Genomic DNA, 22,024 nt, shown 5'->3' with positions numbered 1-22,024 from the left:
TTGATGTGGAGAACAAATGGGTTTTGAATCGATACACTACAAGTGTGTGTGTCCATGTGTCTGGAGAACAACAAAACACAATAATGACCCCACAGTTGGTGTATTTTGTCACATTTTTTTTTTAATGTTTGAATGTTACATAGATGGGAGGGGGCAACGTTGGGGTAGACGAAGGGCAGTTCAGTGGGAGATAAAGAAAACCTGGGTTGTGTCTTTTGTTTTGTTTTTGTTGTTTTCAAACAGTTGGTGGATCTGTGTGCGGCGAGAAGCGGACGCCAGACGACGCTGACGCTCGTTTTCTCTTAGTCGGTCCTCCTTCATCGCTTCTTGGGAGGTTGCGCTGTGCGGGGAGGAGTGACGGGCCGGCCCGAGTTCATGCCGCCGTACTGGTACTTGGCTTTCTTCTCGGAGGGTTTCAGGATCTGAAGAACACAGCGCCGTTTTAAATACATCATGTTTGCGTACTGCGTGCGACTTTCCGAGTGCAGTTCCTGAGCGGGCACCTGGAAGGAGCACATGAGGGTCTCGTCCACGCTCATCATGCCGCCGGCGTTGTCGAACTCGCCGCAGTAGTTGGGAGCCGAGAAGAGCGTCACCAGCTGCCTCTTGGCGAAAAACTCATAACCGTCTTCCACAACCTGGAGGCGCCGCACAGTCAGTAAGTACCCCACGCCCCGTGTTCACGAATCGCATCGCGACGAGCTTCGAACCTGGTGGGCTCGGCAAATGAGGTCCAGGTCGTGCCGGTTGAGGAACTTGCTGACCACGTCGGCTCCGAACGTGAAGGAGACGCCGCGGTCGTTCTCGCCCCAGCCTTGCACATCCTTGTCCGGGTCCGACCACAAGAGGTCGCACAATAGGCCTGGAGGACGGTACCGGACAGCTTTAGTTGCCGCTGTGTGCACGCGTGTGGTGACGTGCACACGGTGCCCCGCTCCGCAGACCATAAAAGAGGATGTGGGGCAAAAAAAAAAAAAAAAAAAAGCAGCGAGAACCTCTGACTCCCTTAAAAGGAGAAGAGGCCGCTTTTTATGACAACACACATGCAGTATCACTCCGACCAGAACTTTTAATAACACAAGACTAATATGACCGCTCCACTTTCACTTAAGATGAAAACTGTGTTGAAAAAAAAACACACACAAACAAAACAAAGCCACGTGTTGTTGTTGTTTTTTTCTAAGACCTTGAAGCAGTAGGTGGCGCTATGGAAATAACCAGCAGAGGGTGTCAAGAGATCAACGGACCACCGAAGAAGTGGAAGACAGAACACGTCGGACATTTAAAATGGACGGACCTCATTTCGTTTACTTAACTTTGCGTGCTCAAATCCAATAATGGTAAGTAGTTGATGTAGTTAAAGTGTTGACAGTCATGTTGGAAGAATTGTTCTTGGGGTCAACGTATTTGAAAGGGATGTTGCTAAAGGAGGTCTATTTGTTGCTGAAAGTTGATAAATGATGTTGGTGCCATTACTCAACTTATGTTGATCATGTTTTATTTATAGTATATAAATACATCATAGGTTTGTTTTATTGATCTTGTATGGAGAGAGAGATAAGTTTCTACATTCATTTGATTTTCACTGGGATTAGAAAAAAATCTGAAAAGTATCAAATACATTTTACGATTTACAATGCACTTTTACAGCTAAGCAGACAGGTTTTTTTTCTCTTCCTGACAGACAACTATCATCCATTGGGAAAATACGTGTGTATGACTCACTGTTCCAAAATTTCCAAACAAATTTCAGGAGCTAATTTTTTTTTTTTGCTGGGTGTTTTTTTGAAGGGGTTTTTGCTTCAGCTAGCATCAGAAGTGCTACCCTAACATCAATTCATGTAATATTAACATTTGAGCAATTGCAACTCATATTCAAATGTCTTTAAATTTGACTTGTGGAGCAGCGTGCAAACTTTTTAAAGTGTGTGTCCACCAACCTGTGTCTGGCACGTCTGTGGGTCTCATGATGCGTCTGATCTGCTCCATTGATTGCAGGTCAGGGGACAGACCTGCGTGTGGTACAGTATCAGGACATCATGAGCAGCTTCGTCCAACGCTCCTTGTCCAGAACGCACCCCCCGCTCTTCCCCACGTCCTTTGCCTGGCGTACCTCCATGGCAGCAGAAGATCTTCTCGTCCACAATGGCGGCAATGGGCAGGCAGTTGAAGCAGTCTGTGAAAGTCTTCCACAGCTTGATGTTGAACCGCCGTTTGCCTGGTGGTCAGTTAGCGGGGTAAGTGACAACGCCGTACGTCGGCCCGACAGCGTCGCCGAAGCGCGCGTGCTCACATTCGTCGTAGAAGCCGTAGATGCGGTTGATGGAGGCGCACTCGTGGTTCCCCCGCAGAAGGAAGAAGTTCTCCGGGTACTTGATCTTGTAGGCCAGTAGCAGGCAGATGGTCTCCAAGGACTGCTTCCCCCTGTCCACGTAGTCACCCAGGAACAGGTAGTTGGCCTCTGGGGGGAAGCCACCATACTCAAAGAGCCTGAGCAGGTCTGTGTACTGCCCGTGGATGTCACCTGCGTGCGGGGAACGGATGACGCGCCGATTGGTTAAGAACAGACAGACAGGGGGGAGGGCGGCCGTGCCGACCGACGGCCGGGGCTCACCACAGATTTTGAGGGGTGCCTCCAGCTCCAGCAGGATGGGCTGACTGAGGAAGATCTCCCGGGACTTGATGCAAAGGCCGCGCACCTCGGCCTCCGTCATCTGGACGATCTTTCCCGGGCGACATCCTCGCACTGAGGGACGTGAGAGCAAAGTGTCAATGGCACGCTTACTACCCCCCCATGAATCCTGAACACATTCGCTTTTCTTTTGCATCAACTGCCTCTTTTCAAAATGCTTACGACCGAATATCGGTTCTCGACCAAACTGAGCGCATTTGAATGCGCCACTTGACTCCTCTCGCCTTCCTTACACGAGGAAATGACGTTTCCTCGGGTAGACGAGGAAGTGACGCTTCCTCATGTAGCGTTCCACTGTGAGCAGACGTGTTCAATCGAGATTTTTTTTTTTTTTTTTTTAAAGAGCGTGGTTTCGGTTTTCGAACAGCCTTCTGGAACGGATTATGGTCGAAAACCGTGGTATGACTGTACCAGTTTAAGACAAAATTGGGTTATTTTATCAAAGAAGAGGTCAAAAGTAACCCAAATTGGGTCAAAAAGAGATCAACACACCTTTTGGGTTATTCATGTAACCCAAAAAACGAATAACGCGCAAAACAACACCCCCCACCCCAAAAAAAATTTTGTTTCGTGGGCTACTCAACATCTTTATTTTTTTCAAAATTGTGTTTTGTGGTTTATTCATTTGACCCAACTTTTGGTGATAAACATACACCCCAAAAATTTGGTTCCGTCCCTTGTTCACTCCATTTAGGCTATTTCTGAGCCAACTCTTTTTCGAGTGTTGTGGCTTATTCATTTGACGCAACTCAAAAAGTTAGGCGGGTCCCTTTAGACCAAACTCTTTTGGGGTTTCATCGCCTCAAGCACGTGTATGCGCATGCAAAATTAGTCAGCAAAAGGGATGCGTGTGTGAAAGAGAAAGCCCGGGTGTGTGCGTGTGTATGTGTGAAAGGGAGACTGGGAGGCTTGTGTGTGTTTTTGAAAGACTTAAGGTGTGTGCGTGTGAAAGAGAGAGTCGAGAGAAAGGCGAAGGTGTGTCAGGAGCGCGACCTCACGGCCCTCCCTCGCTCTGTTATGCAATGGCGTGCTCGCAGACTGGGCAGCCAGATCAACTGACAAGTCAGGACTGATATAGCACAAACAAACACACACAGGAATCCCCTTTCAGGCGCAGGCGTACACACAAACATACACACACACTTTTTTTTTTTTTTTGGCTCTCTTTCACACACAGTGACCTTGACTTTGGGACGTTCCATTGTGAGCTTGTGCCGGGGGTGTTTCCCAGCAGCCGTTGTGACGGTACAAAAAAAAAGGTGGGCGTCTCATAATACCCCCACCCTCCCCCGACAAGAAGCACAGCACATCTCATCACCATGGCAACCCAGCAAGAGCAATTCCCAGCGTGCAAGGTGTCGGCCAACGAAGCCGCGGTTGCTGATTTGCAAACCGAGCGCCTCCGGCAAAAAGGCACACCTGCACCGTCAGCTTTATACACAAATCACACAGCCTCACACAAACCTCTCCTCGAGCTTGTTTTCGGTTCGGAATCACTTTCTTACGGTTGGTTCATGGATGAGATCCCATCCATCATTTTCACACCAGTTACATAAAATGAGCTCGTTTGTCAATGCCCTACCGCGTGCCTCTGACATTAGTCTAATCGGTGACTTGTTCAAAACAAAAACAAAATCATTTCCTGGATACACTACTAAATTAACTGTGATGGTGTGAGTGAGTGAGTGTGTGAGTCTGTGTGTTGAGGGTATTTGGGAGCGTGAAGGAATGTGCGTGCGTGAATCAGCGCAAACGAGTCATAAAGCCCCATTTACGAGTTTTGTCGAACCTTTTTGGTCATACTGTTACTTTACATTTTTTTTCGCTTGTTTTTTTTACTCCCATTTATGTCACTGCGGGGGAGAGGTCATGAGTTCACATTTGGTTTTCTCCTGCTTGACTGGTCACAGAGGCCAACTATTTTTTCCACTCATTTCAGAGCAGCGGCAGCAGTGTTGGTCTGAAGAGCGAGCCAGGCCATATATGGGCGTCGCTGTACGGCAGTTTTTGAGGAAGTCGGCTGTCGGGACAAAGAGGGAGCGCTGCGAGGCTCCTCTCCTCTCCTCTCTCGGTGGATGGAATGAGAGCTCGACGAGCTGGCAAAGGGAGCCGCGTGAGCCCACTGGAAGCAACGCATGTGGCGCCGCATTAGCCGAGCCAAGTGTGTTTCCTGTCCGATGCTTTCCAAATGTATGATGTAGTCGGCGTCCGCGGCGCTGCCATTTGGACCTGCACTATACTGCATGATGAGTGTTTTTTCACAGCATATAAAATCCACAACCGTCAGCACTCGTTGGGTAGCCGGGAATAAATAGATAAAACTGTTTGACCACCTCCTGTACGTCTTCAACATATTTCCCCAAATAAGATGCTGTTTATTTGTTTCTATTTTACTAACTGACCCCCCCCCCCCGCATCGTTCAGCCAAGCAGTATCATTTGGCCTCATGAAAGTCACCTAGCTTAATGCTAGCGTAGACTGCAAAACGCATTGGCAGGCTATTGGAAAGTAGCATAGGTGTTACTGTAATTACGTAGAAACGTTGGCACTCGGGAAATGACGACAATCAACAATTTAAGGTTATTATCCCATACAATATTACGCCAATGGATGTGAGTTGAGGGCCTTATCTGCCTCTTCTTCTCATGCGCTGAATTACACTGCATCTGTCTTTTTTTTTTTTTTGTATTCCTCCCCACTGGCAAGTATTTAAAATGTTTTAGCTAACATGCAAGTATTAAGCGGGAGTCCAGTTTAAGAATATGTTCGATGTGCACTGACAAGTCTAAACACAGTAGTCTGATTAATATTGAGTTTGTGGAATGTGAATTAAGTGGAAAACTCCACCTGCTTGTCTCCATCTCAGAGGGCAGCCATTTGGCCACTTGCTGTCGATTGAAAATGACATCACCGAGCCTCAGGGCTCAGCTTGCGAATGTCACATGACCAAATCCATTAAACAGGTGAGCTGTGATTGTCGTCACCTCGGCACTGTGATGTCATCTTCAGTCGACGGCAGGTGAGGCAGCACATGGCAAAATGGCCGCCCTCTGAGATGGATAAAAACAGGTAAATATTTCTGCTTGTTAAATTAACTTCCACAAAGTCAACATTAATAACAGTAGTATGTTTAGACTAGTGGGAGCGCATAGGATATCTTGCGAAGAACATTTTTGACTTGACTTTCTCCGAAATGTTTGTAATATGAATGTTCAGATGTAAGGGAGCGCCTGTATAGTGTGGAAACCCTTAAAAAAAAAAAAAAAGACACCTTAAAAATCTGTGACACACACATACGATTAAACAGCCAATGAGAAATGTTTACGGCACTTGTGAAAGACATCTAATGGGGGGGGGGGGAGTTTTCTGAATCTGACCGTGCATCCCCAAGGTGGAAGAAGGACTCGAGAGTAACTAGGAGGGAGAAAATGCGACGCCGAGTCTGCACAGGCCGTTTTGTTCTGCCATTGACATTTCCAGAAGAATGAGCATCTTTGTGAGCTCGACGAAACTGAGACAACGGAGTGCCGTCTGGAAAGAGCGGGTCCGAGTCCTGGCCCGAACCCCCTTTGCCAGTGATGGTGCCAGGGAGCAAACGCTCCTCGGCGCACAGGCTCCACCATTGTTTCCACAACAGCGCGCCGTGCTGGCAATGCAAAATACGCAGCTTCCAAAATGTCATCATTAAGAGTCTCTCGGTGTAAACCGGCATTATAAATGACCGCGGTTGCTCCCAGACATTCGAATTTGTGCACAGGCGGAATGGCAGCCACTTTTGGCTTCCTGTCCGTATTGCCCCTCGTCACCGCTTGGTTTATTTATTAGGATCACGGACAGCTGTGTGTGCTGACATTTAATAAGACAGCTTTGCGACTATGTGTACCCATGCGACCGTCGTCATTGAAACAAAACACCAAAATGTATTTTGGTCAGTTGACGGCAAAGGGATGTACCGTTGTCCGACACCTAACTTACGGTTGATGTTTATGTGACCATTTTCATTTTATTTATTTTTTTGTTTTGTTTTGTTAGCATACACAAGTGTAGAGTGAACTCCCGCATAGTCACGGTTTGGTTGCCTCTTGATGACAAGACATTGTGTTGAAGTGAGTTGAGGAGCTTCATGTAGGGTTAAGTTTTCGGTAGAGGTAGTTTTACAGAGTCTAGCACCAAATTGAACAAACAGTCACTGAGAAGCACTCAACACACAAGCGGTCAACGGCAATCTTAAACCAAGAAAAGCCAATGCTACACTTTGATTGGCTGACACCCAAGTCACTCAGGCCAGGCCCCGCCTTTTAAGGCCACACCCATTCAAAGTCACAGACAGTAGTGTGGACTGCGAGGATCAAAATAACATGTATATTTTGGATTGGTGTGTGTGTGTGTGTGTGTGTGAATATATATTTTATATACACACACACTTGGAGTTACATTGTGTTGTTTACATGTTCCCTATATATATATATATATATATGAGACCTCTATGTCGGATTCTCACTTCTTGTGGGTGGGTCCGAAAACAGGTCACTCGAAACAGGGATTCACTGTATTGTCAGCTGGTAACACTGCTAGAATCAAGTCAATATTGCAATCAATTTTGTAACACGCCCAACCAATCTGGATGATGATTAGGCTGAGCTGAAGCCTTGCACGTGTGCAAACTGTTCAGTATTTGTTCAGCGACTCAATCCTCGGCGTGTTTACAAATGACACCAAGTGACTGTGTCTCAGCGTTCTGCCTTGAGATAAACAAACCACAGCCGGCCAACATTCTGGGTTGCAGAACCATCCACAGTAAAAATTCATACTAGAGACCATCCAAAACAAAAATACATGTGCCAGTGGTGATCATGCCCTAAGTGTTGCCAGCAGCCCTTTGCGTGATTTGAGTGCATTCATTGTGTCAAGTCGACTGTGGCTCTCCTTCCCCACATTTAGGCATTACAGTAAGTGCGCTGTATAATGGGAATATAGAGGTGGAAAACTGCACACAGACAAATTCAATTAATCCCATGCTTTCTTGTGTAAATATTCGCACGTAAACACAACATGCACAAGTCGTGCCTTCTCTCTTCTGAGCGCCACGTCCCCTTGAAAAAATATTTGCTTCTTCTTAAGACTGCTGGAAAATTCAACAGGCGCACATCGGGCCTCAAGTGTGTCCTTCGACCAGAACCAAACAACGGTGCTGACGTTTTCGGCGTACGTTAATAGTGACCAAGTCACTTTAGCTAGTGGGGTGAACCAGAAGCTGCCGCCCACCACCGTGCTGCGTTCAAGAAACACGATTAGCATATTTAAAAATAGGACGCCAACTTGGCTGGTTTGATTTCGGCACGCTCCAGTGATGACATGACGTGCGATACACTTGTAATGAGACATTGTCAGGGGGTGAATAAACGACGTTTACCCCACCAAGCGCCAACGGCCGCGAAACGACAACTTTTCGTTGTCACGTAAACGCCACACATCGGTGGCGAATATTTGAGAGCCCGTTTAACAACGTGTGGAGAAACAAATGCGGGATAAAGAGGGGAAAGGGGCGAAGTAAGCTTCAAGGTGCGGCTGTGATTTCACCAGCAAGACATTTTTCTTCCCCACCAGTCCTATTCGCGAGTCGAGCAACGCTTTCAGCTGTTGGCCCCTTGGGCCAAAACAGAGGGACGCAATGTCCACGAATCGCACACAATCCGCGGTGAAAGAGACGCACTTACCCTCTAAAAGTCTGGAAATCAACGAATCCACGTCCAACTCCCCCTCCGCCATTTCTGTTCCGAAGAGCTCGCTTGCGCCGCAGAGTGAAGGAGGCTCGGAAGGTACCGCCTCACTGGCCTCAAACGCACCACCAAGCTTCCCGGCCCATCCGTTTATGACATGCCTCGCGCTGCCTTTAAAGTCCCTTGCATACGTAAACGCACTCAGGAGACGAGGGGGTCGATTCAATCGGCCACAAGTTGATCGAGAGTGATCCAAAGCGACTAGTTTGGATATGACGTATATATTACATGTGTACGTGATAATTGCAAGGAAAAACTCGTTATGTCCTACGATTGAAGTGAGCCGATGAAGGCACCATTCTGGTTTCTGCCTTGGCAACCATAGACTTCAAAATATACACAGGGCCTGCTTTGACATCACATACGTCAGCGCATCCGCCATATTGGATGTGTCTATGGCGCCCCCTGTCTCACTCGTGGCATTTTTACCACGATTGTGTGACATTATTGCGCACTCGTAGAACGACAACATGTTTGCAATGAGACACAACTGTTCATTGGGTGACAATTATGTGGTACCAGTACTAGTAGTGACATAAAATTCTACTAGTTTACATCTAGCAAAAAAAAAAAAACCTCGACCACGGTTCATTGTACATTTTGTTCTGTGGAAATGCCATTATTTCCTTCCAGCCAAGCAAAAAAAAAAAAAAAAAAACCACCATTAAAAAAAAAAATCTGAATCTTTCTAATAAGCAACCTAGCACTTTATTAAAACATCCAGTAACTTGGCATATCATTGAATGTAAATAATTAAACAGTTTGCCCAAGTGCCCAGCGTTTACGTTCAAGGCATTTATTTGCATTAACCTTTAAAACTTGTAACATTTGATGAAATTTTGTAGCTTTTATGTGCATGCTCATGATTAAAAGAATCCTTTAAGTATAGTTTTGGTTCGTGTATCTCAGCCGTGTTCAAACTGTGCATATTGTCTTGTTTCACTGGTTTTAGTGGTTTATATTCATGTATGTCAGTGTTTTGGTTGGTGAAAAGGTTAGACGTTAATTACCTATTGAATTTTTTTTTTAATTGAGTGCTTGCAAACACTTTGTTTTTCTTCTTTCTACCCCCCAAAATTGCTGCTGTAGACTGTAAATTCCCCCAGTGTGGGACAAATAAAGGATATCTTAATTATTGCGCTCTTCAGATGGCGTTATATTTACTCGCCTACATCGCCATCTCGTGGGCAAAACGTGGAGGCGTTGTTTCCTCGCCCTTCCCTTTCCAGTAAACGCTTTCGTGAAATTGGACCGATACGGTTCACAATACATAATCGATATTAAAGTAGTTACAAGAACGACAAGTGTGGGTGACAATAGTCCTCTCCACTATTTTGGCCCTCTGTGTTCAGCAACAAAGAATCAACAACGAAACTGTCCCCCAGACGATGACTGAATTCGAGTTGTGGTTTTCGCCTCTCCCACGCACCCACGATCTTTTTCTAATCCTCAAAGTGCGTCATCTGGGTATTTCCGCGCTGTTTTGAGTGGTTGGTGACGAGCCATACAATTTTGGCATCAAAGTAACCCTCAATACAAACGGAACAAGAGAACTTGTTCTGATAAAATAAAAGCCTCGACTTCCTGGTGCTACAATGCTGGCTTCCTGCTCTAAAATTGGGACTGAATCACAGAATGTCTCAATACTCCGGATCCTACATTTCGGATCGAGTTTGAATGTTTTGGCACTGGCTTCTCTTGGAAGAAAATGAAGTTTAGAAAGACATTTTACAAGAGAGTAACCAAAGGACAGGTGTGATAACTTAAACAGACTTAACCCCCGAAAGACGGCGACTAGAGAATATTCTCTCATATGAAACATGAAGGACCATAATTCTTCAGGAACTCTTCGGCTGAGATTATTGGACCACAGGAGGCTCAACCACTAATTGAATACGAAGGTTCGGGTATCGAGCAGGGCATCTTTAATCAACACTTCCAAGCTTATTGATTGGCCTTTAGGTTGGCTGACTTCTCCCTCTTTCTCTCGGTCGTGCGATTGCAATCGTTTGTCTTCTTTTTGGATAGTGTCACATGAAAGGGTTTTCTCCTCTGAGAAACGTTGAAAAGTTGGAGAGTAAAAAGTTTAAGGAAGATCAAATTAAAATCACCTGCAAAGATAGCAGTTAAATTGTTTCTCTGGTATGAACTTAACCAGACTGCGTGCTATTGTTGTGAGTTAGCCAAGGATCAGATCACAATTTGTGACCAGTTTATGTAGCACTCCTCAAAATTCTATTTGTCAACAGTTGACTTGCTTTTCTTGTAACCGTACATGCTAATTTATGTTGAAATTATATCCCACTTTACTCGTGCTCGAAATGGAACATTTGGTCATTCCCAATGCTGCAATACAAATAGTTCTTTCTCTCGCTCGATTTCTTACTTTTTCCCCCACTTTTAGTTAGGTAAATAAATCGATGTGGCGTCATCCACCTCAGGACAATAGTGTTGCCGCTTTACCGGAAAATGCGTGTGTTGTTGTGACGTGCGGCTTGACATCGCGTCCCGGCGCGGCGCAGGGCCGTATCTCGGTGGGCGGAGAGAGGAGGCGCCGACTCCAAGCAAGTAGCTCGGATTCAAGACCCGTTTTTGCCAACTCTTCGCACGGTTTGCCGCTTACAACCTTGACAAAAGGAGACCAGAGAGTCCGCGGGGTATAGTGGGAGCCATGGCCAGTAAGTGGAGCCGCTTTCGCTTGCTTTGCTGCGTGATTGCTCACTTTTTGGGAGCGCGGAAGGGGTAGCTAGGTGAAAGTGGACGGGGTGTTGTTTTGCGCCCAGGGGAATCCCCCCGCGGCCAGTGGCTCGTCAACGTTTGTTATTCCTTACTTACTTAGGCGTGCGGTATCCTCAAGGTGATCGTAGGAACTTGAGTTGAAATGAATAACCTTCCTGGTATGAGTGAATGTTGAGTTGGGGACGGGCCTGTTGGGTCACGCACGTATTTCCTACTACGACTGTCGAGGCCCCGAACGTCGTTTGAAAACGAGGTCATTTAATATATAGCAGCCTCGCTTGGGGGGCATACTGTTCAATATGCCACATCCAAACGTATTTTCCTGCGTGTGAGCGATGCGCCCACAGTTCGTCTTAATTTAAAAGATGTCAGATGTTATTGTATTAGGTGTTAATCTTGGTCGAGGTGGACTCCGTGGTGCATCACACATTGGATTGTAAATATGTGGTAGTGGGTTCTCAAACTTTTTAAACCTAGTATCGCTTCAGAAATACTTAAGACACCGTTGTCTCATTAAAAAAGGAGACAAAGGTTTTATTCCCCAAAAGTATATCACTGAAACATAAAACAGTTTGAACACGGTGAGAAAATATCATAATGATCCAATCGAAATGTATTGCAAATAAAACTTTTCTAAAAATGGGAGTAAAATGAAGGTCTTAAAACAAACAATTGTTCAAGATTGAATGCAAATGTGTACCATAATGAATTTGTGGACCGCCAATATTTTGTCTTCTTTTTTGGAAACTTCTTTTTAGGATGCAGTCGACTGCAACCATAATGGCTTTACACTCCGTTACTATGCTAATAAAAAACGCTAATGGTATTTGGTATGTGAAAAGTGACGTGATTCTCAAGCATCAGCACAGCAAGTACTGTATTTAACTAAAAAGTTAAAAACAACTGAACTGCACTTAACAAATGACTGTAGTGGATTGCACTCCGTGTTATGGCTTTTGTTGGCCTCATGGCACTCGCGCGTATTGTCTTTAAGTTTTATGCAACCAACTTGAATTGTAAAGTGTGTCTTTAGAACGTGAACATATCTCCATTTCTTTAGAGTTGGTCAGACCACATGACCCTTGTGTCGCACCTCACTTCATTTCATGAATTGCAACAATTCATGAAGCATCTGAAACTGGACAACGGCTTTGTCCGTGTGTCATTTGACACCATCTCCTTTTTTTTTGTTTTTTGCGGGGTGGGTTTTCACTGCCATGCGTGTCAAGTCAGCATGTTCAGTGTGTGTCTGCGACCTTTTACCTCTTAGGACACTTCCACTGTGACCACACCAAGAATGAGAAGTTCCTAACAAGCCACAAATATGTGCCGAAACGTTTTTCCGTGTGTTGCGCGACCCTTTTGTGTGTTTCAAAATTCCCCTTCTGTCCATTCCAGGTGTGTACGGATGGCCAATGAACGCGCTCAACCCAGGTACGACGACTCATCCTGACAAATAAAAATGATGAAGCAACCACCCGGCCTCGCGGTGACCAATATGAGACGGTCATACGGTGTATTTTAACCACATCGTTGTTGCCGTGTCAAGTCCAAACAGCGAGCCCCTTCATCGAGATCATCGAGCAGCCGAAGCAGCGCGGGATGCGGTTCCGATACAAGTGCGAGGGGCGCTCCGCGGGCAGCATACCTGGGGAAAAAAGCAACGACACCACCAAGACCCACCCGGCCATTAAGGTGAGTTCACCTCGTCCATAAAGTCAAAGAAATTGTGCAAAGCACCACAAAAAAATGGCGTCTCTTATAAACAGTAAAAATGCGACAAGACTGTGATCCCCAAACACTTAATTATCATTTTAAACACATCTTATTACATTACCCTTAAAATAAAAATCACTTGATTTGGAGGAAATGCGCAAGGATGAAGACTCTCGGGAGCTTCCACTCGCAGCCCAGGCTAAGCGGAGCCCCTACCCAACATCCAAAGCTCCTTGGTCTGGAGAGAAGTATCGCTTCAACACCAATTCCACTGCAGACAGTTTTGGTGGCATCCGAGGGCGTTTCAGAACGCGCACAAAAACCGCAGATGAAAGCCTGCTAGCCTAATGCTAACCAGGGCTGTAGTAGTTTCTGAGCTTGTGTCTTGTTTTTTTTTTTCCTAATAGTTTTTATTACATTTAGACTTTTGTTCTTTCAATTCATTTAGTTTGTAGGGCAGGTTTGTTACTTTGTTTTTTATTTTTTTCCAAAAATACATTGTTTTAGTTTTGTTTTAGTGTTGCGATGCTAACCTCTCATACTAAAAGCCATGGAGAGGCTAACGGAAATGAGTGCAGATGTTCCGATCAAACAAAGCTACATACACATGAATACAAAAATATCAGGACTCCACTTCTGCCCATGTGTCTCCTTCTATCCTTCTATTCACAATGCGTGTGTGTGTGTGTGTGTGTGTGTGTGTGTGTGTGTGTGTGTGTGTGTGTTTGTCCCATCACAGGTGCACAACTACAGCGGCCCCCTGCGTGTTCGGATCTCCCTGGTGACAAAAAACACGCCGTACAAGCCTCATCCGCACGAGCTGGTCGGAAAAGACTGCAAGCACGGCTACTACGAGGCCGACCTGCAGGAGAGGCGGATACACAGGTACGTCTGCCCGTTGTCCGGGAAGCGATGCGGCAGCACATAGAAGCGAGCGCCATGGAGTTTGAGCCACATGTGACGCCGGGGCGGGGGGCACTTTTTACAGACGCCACCTCGGCTGCAGTCGGGCTCCTGTCTGGCACTTTGAGCCGCGTGGATCATTAACAGCACAGATTGGCTCATGACATGTTTGCTTTTTAGTTGTTGTACGCACACGTCAGTCAAATGAAAAATCGTTTCGCAAGACTAGTTGGGAGCTGGCCCAATTGCTGTCGCATCATTGCAAAAGTACTGTACCGGATCAACGTCTGCTAACTGACCTGTTGCAATAAATACCGAAGAGATAAATCAACCAACCGTTCTGTGCCTGTCTCGATGTCGTTAGGAAATGAACAAGTATTTGTTGTCAATAACTCATCGTTTGTGAAACGTGTGATGTGTGTTGTCAGTTTTCAGAACTTGGGCATTCAGTGTGTGAAGAAGAAGGATGTGATTGAGGCCATCACATGTCGGCTGCAGACTAACAACAACCCTTTCAACAGTAAGTGGCGAACAAATACAATACCCCCCACCCCCCCTCGTTTTTTTTTGGGGGGGGGGGTTGCGAACGCTCGCTATCAATGCGAAATCCAATTGACCGGCTAATCAAGTCCCGCAAGGGATATTCCTTCAAATACCCAGACATTTATTTTCTGGTTGTTCTTTCAAGTTAAGTTGAAAATTGAGTTTTGAAACCAATGAATAATTGTTTATTCCGCAGTGATTTCAATATCAGTCAAGTCGCATTGTGATTATTATTTCTTGCATCATCGACCAGCCCTGCAATCACTTTTCTGCCCCCTCCCCGTATTAAACATTCTGAAAGCATCGAAGGCCGCCTTGTGACGGGATGCAGTGATGTGATTGCGCCGCCGCCAATGCGTGCAACACACCTTCACCCTCTCCCTGCTGTGTCTTGGCTGCAGTTCACGAGGCCAAGGTGTGGGAGGAGGAATTTGACCTGAATTCGGTGCGGCTCTGCTTCCAGGCCTCCATCACGCTGCCTTCGGGGGAGCTGTTCCCCCTGGAGCCCGTCGTCTCGCAGCCCATCTTTGACAACAGTGAGTGATGCAATATGTGCATGCAGCGCCCTCTGCTGGATCCGAACAGGAATGGCCACTGGTCATCGTTTGTACTGACTTCGCGTACACATAACCAAAAAAAAAAACATTTATCGTCAGTCCACTTTCAAGATTCCTCCCTTTACTGCTATTTTTCTTGATTAAACACACACGCACACAGTGGTAAATTTAAAATTTTCAGCGCCTCTACACGAGATGTTTTTAAAAAGGCAGTGGGAGCAAAAACTGAGTTCGTTTGAACTTTATTGAACTATTTAACAATGTACTCGTGTTATTCTTTTGACCAATCCTCGTCCACAAATCCATTAAAGTCCTCATCTTCTGTATCCGAAATGAGCAGCTGGGCAAGTTCACAATTAAACACGCCAAGTTCCCTTGCGTGATCGTCAAAGTTAGCCTCGTCGCCGCGCGGCTCCTCAGAAACGATGCCGGCTTTTGCGAAAGCTCCAACAACCGTGCTGGCAGACACGTTAGCCCAGGCATCCACAATCCATTCACAAATTGTGGCGCACCTCGCCCGGCGCTGCCTCCCAGTCTTAGTCAAGCTGCGCTCGCCATCGCTCCTGCGCCGCTCGCAACTTCACTTTGGCCGAGCATGGTCGTCCGGGTAACTGATAAGCTTGCGGTTGAAACCATGCTTGGTAAGCGTGTCTCCGTCGGTGCCATTTTCGGGATGTTGTTTTGCACAACGCACGTGCCGGCACCTACTGGGGGGCTTTCACGTTTTCTTTCACGCCCGCCCTTCCCACTTAAATGTCCGCATGCGGTCCTCAGTGACGTCCGGCTTTTCTCTATACAAGCAGCGTACCGGCGTATTCGCAGTTTTTGGAACTCGGTGCATACACAAGGTGACCCGCGTTATGAGGCGCCCCGTCCATTTTGGAGAAAATCGAAAACTTTTATGTGCGTTTTATGGTCATGAAAGTACTCCTGGAATCCCGTCACCACAGCGCTTCGTCGTAACGCAGCCCATTACGTCATTAGTAAAGACGATGGCATTGCAGCAAGAAATGAAATGATTCATTCGATGATTTTGTTCCTCAAAAATCTGTTATTCGCGCTCGTGTAGTTAAAAGTTCGTCTTGCCGGTGGTTCAAGCGACGACTGATTTGATTTGAACTCATCTGGCTGCGTTCTCAATCTCTCAGCGTTCACGCCTGTTTTTTTTTCTCGTCACAGGGGCTCCAAACACAGCAGAGCTGAAGATCTGCAGAGTGAACCGTAACTCGGGCAGCTGCAAAGGCGGCGACGAAATCTTTCTACTCTGCGACAAAGTCCAAAAAGGTCGAACCTGCTGTTCGGTGTCTGGAGGGGGGAACTGGGGTTTCGGTGTCTTTTGGAAGGCGAGGTCCAATTCCTGTTTTAAACTCTTCCCTGGCCTGCCCTCTCCCCACAGAGGACATCGAGGTGCGCTTCTTCCAGGACTCCTGGGAGGGCAAGGGAACTTTCTCGCAGGCCGACGTCCACAGGCAGGTGGCCATCGTGTTCCGCACGCCGCCATACCGCGACACCAACCTCAGCGAGCCCGTCCGCGTCAAGGTGCAGCTGCGCCGACCCTCGGACCGCGAGGTCAGCGAGCCCATGGACTTCCAGTACCTGCCCGCCGACCGGGGTACGACTTTTGAGCCCTCCCTCCAGCAAATGCGTGGCCGAACCGAGGTCTGATTGAGTTTCTCGCATCATCCCCCCCTTCCAGACGAATACCGGTGGAATGAGAAGCGCAAGCGCACCGGCGATATGTTCCAGAGTCTGAAACTGGGATCTCTGCTGTCTACAAGTATGACCCGAATGATAGTTAGCCCCCCACCTCCTTATAAAAATGCTCACTAAGCCTATTTGGATTTCAGGGTCAATTCCACCACCCGATCGCAGACACTTCAGTCCCGCCAGGAGGACGGCCCCAACCAAAGCTCCGCCGATGATGGCGCCAGCTTGTGAGTCTGCTCATCATTTTCTTGATCCCTCCGCACGACATTTGGCAGGATTTAGAAGGTTACACTCAAAAGTGGTGGGAAGCAACAAAGTATTGGGATGCCCTTCCTGTCCTTTTTCAGGCTCTGTGCCTCATTTGTTTTTCCAACAAATTTTGATTTTGACTCCCTCCTTCTACTTTGAAAACTGATTTCTTTACACGATTATTGTCGTTTGACTTTCGGCTTAGTCCCTTCAGTCAGAGGTCGCCACTTTGTTAAAATCGGCTTGCTACTTTTTTTTTTTTTTTTTTTGCCTTTGCGGATAATGCTGTCTTATCAAGGAGAAAAACAAATTCGGTGAAGCAAGAAATGTCTCGTTCATGAATCCAAGAATAAGATGTGGTGAATGATTCTGGCATTCAAAATTTCTCTAATGCAAAAAATATATTTTTTTTAAATTCCAATTGATGTTATGAGCTAATTTTCAGACTTTTTTTTTTTTTACACTTTAGCACATTACAAAATAAGACACTAACCTTCAAACATCCTCCCACCCACAAAAAAAATGCTGACTTTTCTCTTTGTTGTAAAGTTAAAGCAATCCTAAATTATAAAGCAGTATAAAGCAGTCAAATGTCCGTTATTGTAGCATGGGACAAAGGATAATTTGTTTTATTCTTTATCTATTTTTTAAATTCATCTGACCATGAATCGGCCATCGGAATTTTATCCTGGCAAATACCGGAATTGGCATGAACCTCAAAAAAAATAAAATCATAATAATAATCCGTTCGTGGTCGGGCCTTACTTGTCATGAGTGTGCAGTAGGTGGCTTTGAAGTTTTTGAAGTTGACGTGCTGGTTGCGTTTGTGCTGCAGTTCCACCTGCTGCCAGCGGGGCCAAGGCGCAGCCCTCCTTCACTCACATGCAGCCCAGCCAGATGTTCTCGGGCCAGACCAAGGTGGAGGCGTCCCCCTGCTCCTTCTCCTCCTCCCCCTCCACATTCTCCTCCTCCCCGTCTTCCAATTCCGTCGCAGCCACGAGCCAAACGTGGAAGATCATGGAGAGCTTGAACCTGGGCCCGCAGCCCCAAGCCATCCGGGTTTCGGGTTGCTCCGCCAACCACCCGCCTGTTTCCAGCCAGGACTACCCCACCGTCAACCTGTCAGACCTTCAGGAATTCTTCCCCAGCATCAGCTCGGTCGTCACCCAAGAGGCGCCGGCCTCGCAGGGGAGCGCCGCCCCCTCGCAGTCCTCCGGCTTCTTCCCCTTACTGGGCTCTCAGTTCCCAGCGGACGCCAGCGCGGTGGAGGAGGGCATTCCGCAGTTCCCCAGCTTTTCGGAAGCCCAGGCCTCAGGAACCCTGGACAGCCTAGACATGGACGACTTTGTGGACCTCCTGAATCCGCCGGACGAAAGCGGCAACGGCCAGCAGGCCGGCCACTCGGCGGCGGCGGCGATGGCCGCAGCGCAGAACGCTTCGGACCCGGCCGGCAACCCGGGAAGCACCTGGATGAATTATCCCAACAGCATCGTCAACCTGCTCCAGAACGAGAGCATGATGGACGTCTTGACCAACAACGGCAACAACCCGCAGCGGCCCGCCGTGCTGGACGAGTTTGACGAGTTGATTTCCGTGGATGAGGATCATCTCATTTCCATTTTTAACAGCGGAAGCCAAGCCGGTTTTGTTTCGGGACACCCCACTTAAAAGGCATTGAAGAGCGCTGCTCACATCTGGCACGTCTGGAACGCCCTTTCAGCATTTATTCCACGTCCATTTCCTGAGATGCTCTTCGTCCTCACTCGCTCAGACAATTCAGGACACTTGACAGAACGACTGCGTCTTGCCAGTAACCTTATTTCTACTCGTGCATGCCCCTCAATCTGGCTATCAAGGAATAAGATCCATGCACTAGTGACAAAAAAAAAAAAAAAAAACTTCTCATCAAAGACATCAAATAAAAGCAAAAGCCGTTTGAGCATTTCTTTGAAATCCAGCTTTAAGTCCATGTCCGAGCCCGCTTTCTGGTAACAAGGCGTTAGTTGGTCACCACGCGCTACTTCAAGCCCTAACCTTCATTGTGGCGTGATAAACTTGCATTTCCTTGGTTCAGCCCTTAAAACTAGCGATGCACTTCTCTGTCCTTCTCGTCGTTCTACCAGTGCAGAAATGTCATCCGGTCGTGGGGAGAAAAAAAAAAACTTTACTGCAGTTCCATCTTCGTTCTACTTGCACTGAATTGTGTGACGAGTGAGGACAAAGAGCCTACCGGTACTCGTACCTGGACCTAGAGCTGGATTTTTCTGCTATTGAACAAATGCTCAAATGGATTTCCAACAAGGTTGTTGAAGTTTCAACATGTGTTCACCGTTTTTTTTTTTTTTTTTTTTTTTTTCATTAAACGACGACAGCAGGTCTGCTTTTCTGACTGGGATTGCAAACAGACTTGAAGGTAAGTCGATGCAGCTGTGTCTTCAAAGAGTCTGTCACCTTTGTTACAATAGTGGACCAATGTCTTTTTTTTTTTTAAACATCTCGCCAAATGGTAGTCATGTGCTCAGAACCAAATGAAGGGTCTAGTTGTAAATAACACGGGCAACGTTCACGTCTGCTTGCATCACTATGAACTGTGAAAAGGTGTCATGCTGTGTTTTGTCATACCTCCTCTTCCTCCTCCTCCTCGTTTGTGTCATTTATTGCAGTTTCCCCGCAACCCTTGAGCCAAGGCAGCCATTTTACATTTGGAGAAAAAAAAATGTCAGCGCTGATCCGCTCTCGTGCCAACTTATGTGAAATGCCAAAAACAAAACCGATCGGCAGAGTGTTTTTTTGAAGCTTGGCACTGATTTCTTGTGTGGCAACGGCTTTAATCGACTTAACTGGATTCAAACCTACTTGCTTTATTGTCAAATAAAAGATTCTTGGAGATGTTTTGAACTTGTGTGATTGTAAATTCGTCCAAGTTTTGCAGCATAAAGCAAAAGCCGGAACCTTCAAAGGTACTTTACTTGGCAATTATAGAACTGTTGTTTTTGAAAAAGAGAAAACGTGTGTCAATACTCACAGAAAATGTGCATCAATGGGGAGGTTTCCCCACAAGGTCAGCGCAAATGTGAATACAGTCAACCAGCAATCACGAATTTGAAGCCCTGCCGCAAATAACACTCACTTCAACAGCACAAAGATAGATGATGGAATCCAACCGCAATAGGAAGAACTGGATTCTTTTCAACACATAATATATTTTCTTTAACTCTTGCCATAAGGCTTATGTGACATCCAGGTTGGTGACTTTGTTGACGATGCGCGAGCGCCTTGGCACACACTCCAGGTTGAATTTACTCTCATAGATGGTGGGACAGAGCTTCCAGCGGTTGTTTCGGTAGATTCCCAGGTACGTGTACACGTCCGGCTTATAGGCCAGAGGACACTTGACCCCCGAGGCTCGGATGTGAGCGTCCAGCTGGACCACTTCGCGCTCGTCTGTGAAGTTGTGGTTGTAAACGCAGATGACATGCCTGTCTCCTTTGACGGGGTCGTACGGGCTGACTTTGACGCTGCAGATCTTGCCGTCCACCGTCGCTCTGGCTACGCACTCCCACGCCTGGTCCACCTTGAAGCCGGGGTCCAGGTGCATGAGCCATTTGCCCGAGAGGACGCCGTGGTTCAGCGCCAGCTCCTTGACGTTCTCAAAGTTGACTGCCCGCCCGCTGGCCACCAGTTTCTCCCAGCTCTCCTGGAGAGCGTCCACATCCCCGCCGTCGGAGCAGTGGTCCGGGCCCAGCACAGCGATCCAGCCCACGGGGCCCACGCCCAGCTCCTTGTTGCCAAATCTGCTCACTCGTGACGGCCTGTTGCTCTCCAGCCAGTCGTCGAACTCCGATCTGGGTTTTTTTCTCGAGTCGAACACGACCCAAGGGTCCATGTCCGCTGCCAAGGACTCGGCGGCATAGGTCTCGGCGGGGAACAAGGGCTCCATGTCACCTTCTAACGGGGACGCCGCTTCCTCCTCCATGATGCTCCTGTTTAATCACACCTAATGGGTTGAAAATCCTCTGTTGAATCTGAAAAAACATAGTGTGTGTGTATAGATATAGATATTTTTTTTAAATAAAGTTGCTGATTTTGCATACTTGTTTTGCTTGAGCCCAAAACATGTGTACTTTTATATTTAAGCACATTGAAGATTCGGTACTTTTGTCAATGTAAGTAAAAGTGATGGAGCTTAAACTAGTCTTGTACATAAGTATCCGTACTTGTACTTCAGAATGAGAGTACTTTTACAACCTCGGCTTTACCTTGCAAGACTTGCTCACATGTACTGTAAAAAGGACAAATCCAGCATGCGAGCTATGCAACATTTTTAACCCGCAAAACATCTTAATTACCGATCATAACGTTGACGTGAACGTGTACTGTACTCACGTGAAAGACTTTGACTTTGCTAGCTACATTAGCTCCACTAGCTGTTGTGATCAACCCGCCGCGTTTGCCGTGTAACAGTGGTCGAATTAGGAACTTTCGGCTCCAGGAAATACCCCCCCGCCCCCTGCCTTCAGAATCGGGAGGATGGAAGATTGCAAAGTGTAAATTGTTACCCGTTATGTCAGACGTGTTGATCAAAGCAGTCAAACCGACGTCAAAACAAAAACGAGTTTACCTTCCGACTGGAACCTCCGGCCTCCAGTGGGCGCTGTCTCTCTGTAACTGGAGGAGGTACAGTCGTGTAAATCTTCATCCAATGATTGATTATCCACCTGTGGGTCGCGGGCGTACTGGCGTCCATCCTCAGTCGGCAAGTGGGGTACACCCAGAACTGGTTGCCAGCACACATAGAGAAACAACCGTTCACACTCGCACCGAGAGACAATTTAGAATGTTCCAGTACCCTACCGTGCATGTTTTTTTTTGTTTTTTGTTTGTTTGTTTTTATGTGGGAGGAAACCGGAGTGCCCGGAGAAAACCCATACAGGCAAGGGGCAGGACGTGCGAACTCCACACACGAATCGAACCACGGACTTCTGCACTGTGAGGCGGACGTGCGAACGAGTCAGCGGACGTGTGAAGCAGCCGTCTACCGTGCCCTCCGGACTGTAACTAACAGTATTTAACAGAATCAGTTAAAATATCTGTATTCGGAGATTTTAACACGGAAGCACCTTAAAATCTCTCCGTTT

The 22,024-nt window shown here is 46.9% G+C and overlaps 3 protein-coding genes across 8 annotated transcripts; 1 reads left to right on the top strand and 2 right to left on the bottom strand.

The window, feature by feature from the left end:
- Positions 1-98: 98 nt before the first annotated feature.
- On the bottom strand, positions 99-8,708 carry LOC109508421 (serine/threonine-protein phosphatase PP1-beta catalytic subunit). Its single transcript, XM_019858384.1, has 8 exons — positions 8,410-8,708; positions 2,615-2,746; positions 2,294-2,524; positions 2,114-2,218; positions 1,941-2,012; positions 711-862; positions 504-638; positions 99-422 (listed from the first exon to the last, which is right to left on the bottom strand). Exons 1-8 carry the CDS (start codon positions 8,459-8,461, stop codon positions 318-320), a joined length of 984 nt encoding a protein of 327 aa, XP_019713943.1. The 5' UTR covers positions 8,462-8,708; the 3' UTR covers positions 99-317.
- On the top strand, positions 5,662-19,784 carry rela (v-rel avian reticuloendotheliosis viral oncogene homolog A). Of its 2 annotated transcripts, none has more exons than XM_019858378.1 (11): positions 5,662-5,761; positions 12,610-12,645; positions 12,761-12,906; positions 13,667-13,812; positions 14,259-14,350; positions 14,775-14,909; positions 16,110-16,214; positions 16,327-16,542; positions 16,627-16,707; positions 16,778-16,864; positions 17,722-19,784. In XM_019858378.1, the coding sequence occupies exons 2-11, from the start codon at positions 12,627-12,629 to the stop codon at positions 18,552-18,554; spliced, it is 1,860 nt and encodes a 619-aa protein (XP_019713937.1). In that variant the 5' UTR covers positions 5,662-5,761; positions 12,610-12,626; the 3' UTR covers positions 18,555-19,784. The 2 variants fall into 2 exon arrangements, with proteins under 2 accessions (XP_019713937.1, XP_019713936.1); XM_019858377.1 differs by lacking the exon at positions 5,662-5,761 and adding an exon at positions 10,977-11,150.
- On the bottom strand, positions 19,680-21,714 carry cunh11orf68 (chromosome unknown C11orf68 homolog). 5 transcript variants are annotated; one of them, XM_019858387.1, is made up of 2 exons: positions 21,508-21,714; positions 19,680-20,911 (listed from the first exon to the last, which is right to left on the bottom strand). In XM_019858387.1, exon 2 carries the CDS (start codon positions 20,860-20,862, stop codon positions 20,116-20,118), a length of 747 nt encoding a protein of 248 aa, XP_019713946.1. In that variant the 5' UTR covers positions 20,863-20,911; positions 21,508-21,714; the 3' UTR covers positions 19,680-20,115. The 5 variants fall into 5 exon arrangements, with proteins under 5 accessions (XP_019713946.1, XP_019713948.1, XP_019713944.1 ...); XM_019858389.1 differs by lacking the exon at positions 21,508-21,714 and adding an exon at positions 21,446-21,500; XM_019858385.1 differs by lacking the exon at positions 21,508-21,714 and adding an exon at positions 21,273-21,439.
- Between the last annotated feature and the right edge of the window lie 310 nt (positions 21,715-22,024).

The sequence above is a fragment of the Hippocampus comes genome, unplaced genomic scaffold (genome assembly GCF_001891065.2).
Source record: "Hippocampus comes isolate QL1 unplaced genomic scaffold, H_comes_QL1_v1.1 scaffold48, whole genome shotgun sequence".
NCBI lineage: Eukaryota > Metazoa > Chordata > Actinopteri > Syngnathiformes > Syngnathidae > Hippocampus > Hippocampus comes.
This window is presented reverse-complemented; position numbering and strand designations above follow the sequence as displayed.

Bases quoted from the DNA above. Each gene is read 5' to 3' on its own strand.
- cunh11orf68 (XM_019858387.1), bottom strand. From the start codon at position 20,862: ATGGAGGAGGAAGCGGCGTCCCCGTTAGAAGGTGACATGGAGCCCTTG.
- rela (XM_019858377.1), top strand. The intron at 12,907-13,666 runs GTGAGTTCACCT...GTCCCATCACAG, and splicing joins AGACCCACCCGGCCATTAAG to GTGCACAACTACAGCGGCCC. The intron at 16,215-16,326 runs GTCGAACCTGCT...CTCTCCCCACAG, and splicing joins CTGCGACAAAGTCCAAAAAG to AGGACATCGAGGTGCGCTTC.
- LOC109508421 (XM_019858384.1), bottom strand. From the start codon at position 8,461: ATGGCGGAGGGGGAGTTGGACGTGGATTCGTTGATTTCCAGACTTTTA. The intron at 2,747-8,409 runs GTAAGTGCGTCT...CACGTCCCTCAG, and splicing joins GATTTCCAGACTTTTAGAGG to TGCGAGGATGTCGCCCGGGA. The intron at 639-710 runs GTTCGAAGCTCG...CGGCGCCTCCAG, and splicing joins TCATTTGCCGAGCCCACCAG to GTTGTGGAAGACGGTTATGA.